Genomic DNA, 11,837 nt, shown 5'->3' with positions numbered 1-11,837 from the left:
GCCCTAGCCTGTTGTTACCGTGATAATATTACGTGATTATTTCTTAAATAGCAGTAGATTATTATATCTATTTAGGTGAAATCTTCTGGCAGCAGGTGAAAATGAAGTCTAAAAATGTTGTTCTAACATATAGAACCTGTGCATCATCTCATGGGTTCCTCCTCATGTTGATTCAGTCTTTTACAGTAAATACTGAGTGGCTGTTTGCAGCCCTTTCAGATATTATCATCCCAGTAAATGATTGTTATTACAGCTATCAGGCCCATAGGATGGCTTCAGATTGTGCCAGTAGGCTCATTAGGTTGTTATCATCCATTAAATCCTAATCCTAAAGTAATTCCTTTTCCTCCGTGGAATTAATACCGGTACATCTATGTGTAATCTGAAAATAATTTCAGTAGTTCTTCATGTACTCTAAATATAACTTAATAAAATTAAATGATCTGCATCTCGATCATATTAAATGTACAGTGGAGGATGTTCTTTTTCCAGGTGGATCATCAATATAAGTGGTCCTCCTAATTTCCAATCATTTTGGTGATATGTTAACGTAAGGCCATCCTACCTGCTCCTCCCCATTTTCACTTAACAATGGTGAGTCTTGGAAAGTGACCTTGTATGAGTGATGCAGACATTAACTTTCAAAAAATTTTTGAAAATCCTCCACAATACCTTTAAATAAACCAAAATCAATCAATCTCATATTCTGTCGACTGAGTTGTAGAATTCTCTCCCTATAAATATTTAATTTGATTGCAGATCAGTCTTTAATACGATCCTCGGCAAACGGACATGCAATGTTTGCTTTAAAATCTAATTTGTTTAATGGATGGACTGATACATATATCTTTTATGAACAAAACTACAACAAAAATGTCACTAAATAATCAGGAAATAAAACAGGTTGATTGGCTGTAAAGAAAGAGGAGACAGAGGACACTGAGTTTACTGCAGAAAACCTGCTGCTGACCAGCTTAGCTCTGGGAGGATGTTACTATGGCGACTGAAACATAGGTTGAGGAAACTTTATGAAATGAAAAAATTTCCCTGATTTCAGGTTTTGAAAACTTCAGTAAACCTGCTTCATGAAACAGACCCCTGGTCTTTGGAATGAACGGATCAGTTCTTTGGTCATAATAAATGATTGACCTCTTTTTTCATTCAGAGAAACCTTGACCAACTAAGCAGATACTTAACAAACCTACTTTCTTAAAACGTTGAGTTAAAAACCTTAAAAAGTTTATTTGGAGGGTTCAAATTTTTAAATTTTTGATAATTTTTGATCATTTTTGATCAGCTTGACTAATCCCATTTTATTTGCTTACAAACAACCACAGCTGCCCGAAGTGCTGTACAGAAAAAAAAATGAAATAAAACAGTACAGATAAAAACAAAACCCCAAAACATTGGTTAAAAATAACATTCACACAATCATAAATTTAATTTGTGTAAAAAGATAAAAGGAATAAAAGAGGAAAAATGAAACAAAGCTTTAATCTTCAGTGACTCATGGAAAATGGAGGGACATTAAGCAGGAAAATCTGCTCGGCTGGTTTAAAAAAAGCTGTTGTTCTCTGAGCCCTAAGACCTTAAAATGAAAATGTTTATTCCTGAGACCTGACAGCTTTATTTGCTTAAACCTGAGCTTAAACTTGTTTTCATCTCTATGTTTTGTACTCAGCTGACTTTTCATGCCGTTTCTAAAGGAATTAAAGCTTTTTTTCCAAGCATTAAGCTCACTTAGCTGATTGCTCCTTCCTGTGTTTCCAAAAAGGCCAAAGTAAATAACCCAGTCCTTCTTTTCACTGTAGACAAGCCATGATCTGCTTCTCTGTTCTCCATTTTTCATTTGGATCAAATAATAGCTGCATGAATCATGACAGCAGACAAGATAGAGGAGAGCAGGAGGCGGGGTTACCAATCTACTCGCTCTGGAGAGCAGAGTTCGCTGCTGGTTTGCTGCTGTCTGTTTGGATCTTTCTGAACATGTGCAGCAAATGGACTGATCCAGTATGGTGGACACTGAGGGGGGGGGGGGGGGGGCTGAGATACACTTAATATTATAAGCGTTCTGATGGCATTTTAGTGAAAAGATTCTTATCAAAAACATAATTAATGTGCACAAATAAGGAATAGTTGCATTAATCATACATGTAAACAGAGTTTTATGGGGCCCTAGGCAACTGCCTAGTCTTGCCTAATAGTGAATCCCCCACCTGTCAGCAATATGGCATGGGACCCTAAAATTGAAGGAAACTGATGTTTGCCAAAGTGTGAATCTTTGGATGGAAAAAGTAAGCAATGTTTTAGGAAATGATTAGAATGCAGTGTTTTCATTGGCATGGGATTCAAATATGTTAAGATAGCTGCATGAAGTGAAATTTCCATTCAGGTAGGTTTAATTAAAATTTTATGTCTTCCAACTGAAAATGTTCATTGGATTATTGTTAAAATCAAAATAAATATCCCTTAGCATAGCAAAAAAGCAACTAAAAAAATTGTAGCTATATGAATATCTAAAAGATCAATTAAAGCTATTATTTGGAATATTAGGTCTATTAATTCATACTTTAGGAATTTTACATATTTTTGACTTAAGTTAAGTCAAAATGACTATTTTCTATAAAATCAGAATTATAACAAAAAAAAAAAACTAAATAAATTCAGCTGTAATTTTTTTTGTTTTGTTTTGAGAAAAAAAAAACATGTAGCAGATTAAACTGGGATCCTATCTCAATACCACTGAAGCTATCACCTTATTTTATTCAAAATAATTAGTAAAACAAAACTTGTAAAGATAATCAATTAAATTGACCTAAAGGACCTATCAGTAACCATGTCTGTTCCAGCGCATATCATCATTAGAATTTCTTTAGTATTATGTGTTTGGTACAGGGGCTGTAATGGGGGCCAGGACATGATATGGCCCCTTTCTAGAACCGCCCATGCCTGAGAGGTCTGTCTCCCTCTGCTCTCAGCGAACCATTTGAATAAAGATGCATAACATTACAATATTCAGATAATAGAACACTTTCTCTTGGCATTTAAATCATTTCTAATCTTTACTATTTCCCATTGTATATGCTGTATTCAACACATGCAGTGCTTATTTTAAATCTAATTAACGATCAAGACAATAATAAAATATAAGGATGCTCAAAGACTATAGATATAGGTGAAAATCAGACACATTGTATATGCATTTGGAGATTTAGAGTGAAAATATGTAACAATAAAACAATAATTTAATTTTTTAATAAGATTTATTAAAGACTTATAAAGATAAGCTTATTTAGGTGTTTAATTGTTAACATTTTAACTAACTGACTTATTTACTTGCATTTTCATGGGATGGAGTCAGGTCAATTGGGGGTGTGTGTTTTTTATTTTTATTTGATGTTTCATGCAAAGTGTTTTCATTTGCTGTAAAAACCAAGAAAACAGAAAAAAAATATATATCTAGAATATAATTATCATTAGCCATTAAACTTTCTTATATACTATAGATATATATATATATCTATATACAGGTGCTGGTCATAAAATTAGAATATCATGAAAAAGTAGATTGATTTCAGTAATTCCATTTAAAAAGTGAAACTTGTATATTATATTCATACATTACATACAAACTCATATATTTCAGATGTTTATTTTGTTCAATTTTGATGATTACAAATGACAACAAATGAAAATCTCAAATTCATCATATCAGAAAATTAGAATATTACTGAAGACCAATAAAAACAAAGGATTTATAGAAATGTTGGCCAACTGAAAAGTATGAACATGAAAAGTATGAGCATGTACAGCACTCAGTATTTAGTTGGGCCTCCTTTGGCCTGTATTACTGCAGCAATGCGGCGTGGCATGGAGTCGATCAGTCTGTGGCACTGCTCAGGTGTTATGATAGCCCAGGTTGCTCTAATAGTGGCTTTTAGCTCTTCTGAATTGTTGGGTCTGGTGTATTGCATCTTCTTCTTCACAATACCCCATAGATTTTCTATGGGGTTAAGGTCAGGAGAGTTTGCTGGCCAATTAAGAACAGGGATACCATGGTCCTTCAACCAGGTACTGGTAGCTTTGGCACTGTGTGCAGGTGCCAAGTCCTGTTGGAAAATGAAATCTGCATCTCCAAAAAGTTGGTCAGCTGCAGGAAGCATGAAGTGCTCTAAAACTTCCTGGTATGTGGCTGCGTTGACCCTGGACCTCAGAAAACACAATGGACCAACACCAGCAGATGACATGGCACCCCAAACCATCACTGACTGTGGAAACTTTACACTGGACTTCAAGCAACGTGGATGAAGTGCCTCTCTTCTTTTCCTGCAGACTCTGGGACCTTGATTTCCAAAGGAAATGCAAAATTTACTTTCATCAGAGAACATGACTTTGGACCACTCACCAGCAGTCCAGTCCTGTTTCTCTTTAGCCCAGGCAAGACGCTTCTGACGCTGTCTGTGGTTCAAGAGTGGCTTGACACAAGGAATGCGACAGCAGAAACCCATGTCTTTCATACGTCTGTGTGTGGTGGTTCTTGAAGCACTCACTCCAGCTGCAGTCCACTCTTTGTGAATCTCCCCCACATTTTTGAATGGGTTTTGTTTCACAATCCTCTCCAGGGTGCGGTTATCTCTCTTGCTTGTACACTTTTTTCGACCACATCTTTTCCTTCCCTTCGCCTCTCTATTAATGTGCTTGGACACTGAGCTCTGTGAACAGCCAGCCTCTTTAGCGATGACCTTTTGTGTCTTGCCCTCCTTGTGCAAGGTGTCGATGGTCGTCTTTTGGACAACTGTCAAGTCAGCAGTCTTCCCCATGATTGTGTAGCCTATAGAACTAGACTGAAAGACCATTTAAAGGCTTTTGCAGGTGGTTTGAGTTAATTAGCTGATTAGAGTGTGGCACCAGGGGCCATCAATTTTGAACCTTTTCACAATATTCTAATTTTCTGATATGATGAATTTGAGATTTTCATTTGTTGTCATTTGTAATCATCAAAATTAAACAAAATAAACATCTGAAATATATGAGTTTGTATGTAATGTATGAATATAATATACAAGTTTCACTTTTTAAATGGAATTACTGAAATCAATCTACTTTTTCATGATATTCTAATTTTATGACCAGCACCTGTATAGATATATATATATATATATATATATATATATATATATATATATATATATATATATATCTATATATATATAGATATATATATATATATTATATATTTACATTAGATATAATATATTATATTTTATATAATGACTGTCCATGCTCCCCTGTGAACTGTAACCAGCATAGCTGCAAAGCCTTGATAGTTATGTTCATCAGCTGTCCTCGAAGGCAGCTATCGTTCGGCGCTGTGTTCTCGCGAGATGTTTAGAAGCGGTACGCGAGCTCCGTGTTCCGATGGTGTAGTGACAGAGCCTAGCCTGGAGTTCCTCTGCGCCGATGGTGAAGAGCAGCTGCGGCGGAGACGGGCGGAGAAGAAGCCGCAGAAGGCTGGGGACTGCTAATTTGGAATCTGCCCCTTTGATGAATTCACTTTAAGTTAATTTCCGGGTTTGATAAACCTAGAGGAGGAGGAAGGGGGGGTGGGGGGATAGGAAAGATGGCGGCCGCGGCCTCACCGGGCTCGGGCTCGTCCGCCTCCTCGGACTGGATTGTAGTGAGAGACGGGTGCCTGCGTTGCGACGAGGAGGGCCTGCGAAGTCTGTCCTACCACCCGGCCCTCAACGCTATCTTAGCCGTTACCAGCCAGGGGAGCATTAAGGTGATCGACGGGACTTCGGGGGCCATTCTCCAGGCTTCAGCGCTTCACGGTGAGCACCGGGCTTCTCTGTCACGCCGTGACAACAACACTTTCAGTTTTGACAGCCTGAATAGTTTGTCAACAGGCGGGGAAGGAAGCATCACCCCGGTGTGCTAGCTGCTACTGCTAGCACTAGCCTGCTTGTTTTGACAGCTGCGGCTCTTTCAGCCTTTTCTGGGGGCGTAAAACAAATGACCCCCAGTATTTTAGGCAAAACGGTGATTTTGTTGCCATTAAGTTTAATCTTCGGCGAATGTCACTCACTGTTTATGTCGCACCAGGCAACATTAGCCCTGCTACTGCTGCTAAAGGCTAGCGGCTAGCTGTAGGACTTTGTACAGCGGCAGTTAGCCGGCAGTTCGTGTGGAAAATGGCCCTGGACTGAAGGCTCCACCGGGTGGGGGCCGTCTGAGGATGCCTGGGAACATTGCTAAGGCTGTGTTAGCCGCTAAGCTAGCTGCAGAACTTCACAGCTCACCGGCAGTCAGTCAGCGGGACTGCTGGGGGCCCCAGTGGCATGATGACTGAGGCCACCCGGCCTGCTGGGGTCAGTCACCGTGGCCCTTAGTTTTCTCTTTCTATGTTAACATCATTTAGATTTTATTTCCTGTGTTCAACCAATTAAGAAGGAAAACTAAAAATAGTAAAAATCCAATCAAGCATAAATAATGTTTCCACATTAGAAGCAGCAGGCAGAAATCTAAAGCTTCCAACATTTCCCAGTCCTTCATTATCAGCATCATTATACAGCTCATCTATAAATAGGACAGGGTTTTCATATTTACAGGCCAACAAACATCTTCACTCATTATCTAATGTGGGTCAGTATGTAGTGAAAATCATTCATAATATTATTTATGCTACCGCCTTGTCTTTTAGTCTGATCTTATTATGTTAGAGATTTCAGATTTAAAGTCGTAGGAAAATTGTATTTAAAAGTCAAATCTTTTGGCTTAAACATGTATATAAACCTACTCTTTATCAGACGATATTGTCCAAAATTTAGAAGATTGCAGGTCAGTTATAGGTCAGCCTGAACACCTAAATTCAGCCAATCATATATCAACGGTCATCTGTCAATCTACTTTTTTTGGTCATAGCATCTTGATTCATATGTCACAGCTAAAATACGTAACGGCTGAAATAAGAATCATTTCCTTTCCCATTGAGTTCCGTCCCAGTGTTCACGGGGATGGACGTCTGTGTCTTCAGCAGGCGTAGAGCTAACAGAACTGGCAGCGTTGCGAGGCAAGGGCTCAAACATGTACGGCTGGAAGCCTTCTACACCAAACCAAGCTTCTGCCGCCCTGGCGTCCTCTTCCACAACATCTTCGTCCCCGCTTTCCTCCTCTAAATAAAAAAATGTATCTCAGAGGAGACTCATTCACGACCTCTGACACTAAACTCTCCTCCTCTTGCATGTTTCCTCTGTCCATAGCGTTCCTTTGACAGTGTCGTTTCTAAGTCACCAATTTAGTGCTACTTGGTCCCAATGGAATTTTCCATTGGGAACCTACTAGCACTAAGTTGCTAACTGGTTAACAAGATGCTTCAGAGAAACCAGTTACAATCAAACGTACTTCCGCCACAACAATCCTTCCCCCTTGATAAACAACCAATCACACTTGTTTACACACTTTATTCACTTGTGTAAAGTCGGGCAACACTTGGGAGAATTCGGAAATTATTGGAACAGCCGCTTCCCTACGACTTTAAAGTTTTTGCTAACCTGTTCATCCCTATTTATGTTAATTTAGCTTAGAAAAACATTTTATTTAAGTACTGAGTGTTGGAAATGTTATGAAGCATATTCTGATGTGGGAATGAGGAACACTGTTTAGATTACAGCTCAGGAAATCTGATTAAAAAGGTGAGAAAATCTAGATTTGCATTTGGTGGGGCTTTGAATAATTAAACTATAAGACATTACATTTCCCCTCTATAAAGACTCGATCTTCTGCTCATTTTGATAAACCTTGATATTTTTAGACTTGGAGAAAATTAATCGTCATCATGTATACACAGAGTGTATACGAAATAAAATTTCGATGCATACAGCTTTTCAACCGTGAATGAGCAGCTTAGCAGTGAAATGAACATTAGCATGTATAAAGTGCAACAGTGTTTAGAATATAAGGCCCCTGTCACACCTTGAGGATTTAGCCAGTGATGCCTGACGTCCAAGAATCTCCTAAAACGCTGCCATAAGCTGAACTTTCTTTGTATTTTTTCAATTTTGGGCATATACATAGAATACAAACATATTTACTTATGCATAACACACTGCATTGTAATGCCCATGAAATAATGCACATTTCATGGGCATTACAAAGCATCAGTTAAAGCCGCTCCCCTCAGCCATCGCTGCTCCGAACAGAGGCTCCCGGTCTACATAAAAAGATGTCTTTTATCGCGGTATTAACCTAGCTGCTGCTTACTGCTTGCCGAAAAAAAAGAAAACAGAAATTAAGAAGGTTTGCAGTCACAGCAGATTCAGCGTCATGTCTGTTGGGAAGTTTGTTGGTGGTGGGCGTGAACGCAGGGAGGATCCATCACCTTCTGGCTCACCCTATGATGGAGATGAAGTCTAGAGGAGAACTGATGGTTTCCTCCTGTGAACCCCCTTTATACCAAAACGCTGCCAATACGCCATTATACAGTAGCTGGAAGTTAGAAACCGTTCAGCGCTCGTCTGGAATACGTCTGATATGTTGATATGCGTTGGAGAGAAGTTCTTTATAAGTTATGCAGAAGTTATTCATAGGTTTTGGATAAGCTAGACGCCAAGACTTATCTTAACTGACATCAGATAAGTTACCTGGAACTTATGTTCCATGTATGGCATACGCTGGTATATGTCATATGGCCTATGTTGACGTGTTCCAGCGTGCTTCAGCGTGCTCATAACCTATACAAAACGTACCCATAAGTGTTTTTGCCAGATATTCCATACGTCAGGCATACGCTGGTCTAAATCATCAAGGTGCGACAGGGGCTTAAACAATGTAGAGAGAAAGGGAAAACCTGTTTACAGTCCTTGTGCAAAAGCCATTGATATGGAAGGTTCAATGCAGTGCAAATAAATAACTATGGTGCAAAATGCAGTAGAACATTGAGTTGTGTTCTGTTTAAAGGGGCTATAAAAAAAAAAACAATGACGTCTGTAACGCTAAAATGTGACCCTGCCTATGAAAACCCAGCTAAAGTCATTTTTTGGTGAATCTCAACTTAATGTATAAAACCATTCTACACAATGTTAAGAATGTATTCTGAAAAATTCAGATTGATATCTCTAAAATTCACAGAGTAGGGATATCAATCTGAATTTTTCAGAATACATTCCTAACATTGTGTTGAATGGTTTTATACATTAAGTTGAGATTCACCAAAAAATGACTTTAGCTGGGTTTTCATAGGCAGGGTCACAAATGTTTTCAAGTGCGATCCCGTTTGTAAGTGGAGGGCTATCATAGCAAAGTATTTCAAATGAAAACTATGAAGTTTTTGTTCATAACTTGGTAAAAGGATTTCTGCTGTTGCTCTGCAGCCATTGAACACATCAGATGTTGCCTGGTTTATATGGGGTTTAGTTTCCATCCAAATTAATGTTTTTTTTTTTTTTTTTTTTTTTTTTATTATTAGGATTGTGTTTTTATCTTTCTTGGCAATTCCAGAATCCATGTAAGCGGATCTTCAGGCTTCTTCCTCTGGTCTGGCAGAGTGTTCTTGCCGCCCTGATTGTTGCAGCTTGTTCTTGGCAGAACGGTTTTCTTTTGTCGAAATACAAAGTTGATGTGTGGTACTTAAGTATGAAATGTTCAGACATGATGACATGTTGAGGATGGTGCAGAAGAAGCCAGGCTTGGTCTGCTACTGACCTGCTGCTTGTATTTAGAGCTGGCTTCATAAAATCAACTGATTAAACCAGTGAATTAATCCGTTTTATTAAACACTGTCTTTAGACAGCCTATCCGATCGTTGGCGTTATTTAGATGATTGTTTTTTTGCTTAGGAGACAAGCACGAATATTACCGTTGTAGCGCCCCCAACTGGCTCAAAGCCACACTGTCCCTTTAACACTATGACTCCTAGAATCCTATTAGATCTCCCACTGGCTGTCAATTTGACGGGGGACATTTTTCCCAATAGAATGGATAAGTAGTGATGTCATCGACTGAAATGGTTCTAGTGTGGATATGTAAACCTTAAAACAGGTCTAATATATGTTTTTAAAGGCTGTATTATATGCTATTATTTGTTGTCTTAATTTGTATTAAAAATAAATCGGTAAAATAAGGCTGTTTTACCACACATGTTCAAAGTTTGAAATTCAAGTTTTATATACAGAAATTGATCGCTTCCCGCCGCATATTCGCAGCACATCACCATGTCACATTTATGACAAACATCAGCATTTTTTTTTTTTGTGTAGCGCTGAAGCACCTGGCGCTGTTTACTTTGCCTCACCAAAGCTGCCGTTCTATGGCGGAGTGGTTGGTAACCTGCGGAGCGCATGCGGTCGGCACGCAATTGTTTTTCCAGTTCAAGGATAAAATCTCTGCGTGAAGTGGTGACTTTCAATCAGTTCCTGAACTAAACAAACGCATTTTTAAAGATTTTAAAAGAACCACAGGCCACCTTAGTGTTGGAGCTTTTATAGAATACCTTCTAATAATTATCTGATCCAACACATCCATGCCTGTGTGATTATAGTAGACCACAGGCTCTGGTTTGGCTTTTGGGCCGCTGAGTGTAGCGGCTGAGGTGTGGAACAAAAGTTTTCCCTATTGTCTGATGGGTCGCTGATAAGTCTGCGTTTTCCTGGGGTTGGTTGATCATCCTCGGTCTCTCCGTCTTCTCCTGAATCGCTATCAACAATATTTTGAAGGATTTCTAAAGCCTGTTTCGCTTAGATTTGTTCTGGAAGCCATTTTTCCATATTAGCTAAAGAGTTCCTGAGTTTTCTAAGTAGAATCTTGGTTGCTAGGCAACGGTAGCAAAAGTTGATCAACCACAGGAAAAATTTAAAATGCAACTAATAGAGCCGTCAAAATGATGGTTGTGGGAGATTGAGGTAAAATTAACCATATTTATTGTTTTACGTTTATATTTTATTAAAGAAACTACGTGAAAATAAAGGAAATATAGAAACATGAGCAACATATGATTAATGTAAATAAAGTTCTTTCCCTTTAAAATCTCAGAACTGTCAAAATGACAGCCTTTGGAGTTCTAGTGTTAAAGAGCGGATATTTAGTTAAGATAAAATTGTAAAAACGATTTAAAAAGCTGCACTTGGAAAGCATTACAACATTAACTTTGAGGAAAAGGTTTCTGCCTCTTTATGTTCCAATGATCACCTAACGGTGGATTATTATCCACTGGATCCATCATTGTTGATCTTAATGGATCCTGTTTAACCCTCTGTTCCTCGGGCTGCTGGTGTGGATGAGACACCATCTCATCAGGAAGGTCACCACTGCTTGTCTTAGAGGTTGAATATGATGGCCTGTATTTGCCAGGATAAGTATGTAACCAGGTTTGTGTGGTAAAAAATGGCTCCATGCCCCACAGAATAACACAGTCGAGGTTCTGTTCTTGGATGATTCCAGTGATGACGGATCAATTTTTTTTTTTTTTATTGAAATTTTTATTTGGAAAAGCAGGTTACAATTGCTTTGTACATTCAAGCTTCCACCACAGTGGAAATATGGAAAAGAACAACATAAGCCGATCCAGAGTTTTTGTATAATAACCAAACATCTATAACTGAAAAGCGAGCGAGTGGGAACATGGGGTCTGATTCAAGTTTTCCTTATATTTAGGGAAAAGCACAATCCAGGACATAAGCCTGCCAATAGGGTACAATACACAGCACAACAGTATTTACATCTGATAAGACAGGTTTAGATCACAGGGATTATTGATTTTACATAGTTTGTCCACTTAGACCAGATCCTGAAAAATGATTCCCTACGTCCTTGGACAGAAAAAGTTGACGGATCAATTTTGGTGG

The 11,837-nt window shown here is 38.5% G+C and overlaps 1 protein-coding gene across 5 annotated transcripts in view; it reads left to right on the top strand.

Moving 5' to 3' along the window:
* Positions 1-5,380: 5,380 nt before the first annotated feature.
* Positions 5,381-11,837, top strand: part of birc6 (baculoviral IAP repeat containing 6) — a 106,180-nt gene continuing 99,723 nt past the window's right edge. For all 5 annotated transcript variants that reach the window (XM_038304592.1, XM_038304593.1, XM_038304591.1 and 2 more), the window contains exon 1: positions 5,381-5,831. In XM_038304592.1, coding sequence (XP_038160520.1) covers positions 5,621-5,831 — 211 coding nt within the window. In that variant the 5' untranslated portion in view covers positions 5,381-5,620. The remainder of the gene's footprint in view (positions 5,832-11,837) is intronic.

This window comes from Cyprinodon tularosa, unplaced genomic scaffold (assembly GCF_016077235.1).
Source record: "Cyprinodon tularosa strain WSP-4 unplaced genomic scaffold, ASM1607723v1 ctg539, whole genome shotgun sequence".
NCBI lineage: Eukaryota > Metazoa > Chordata > Actinopteri > Cyprinodontiformes > Cyprinodontidae > Cyprinodon > Cyprinodon tularosa.
Note: the sequence above shows the minus strand (reverse complement) of the source record. Positions and strands in the feature narration are given on the sequence as shown.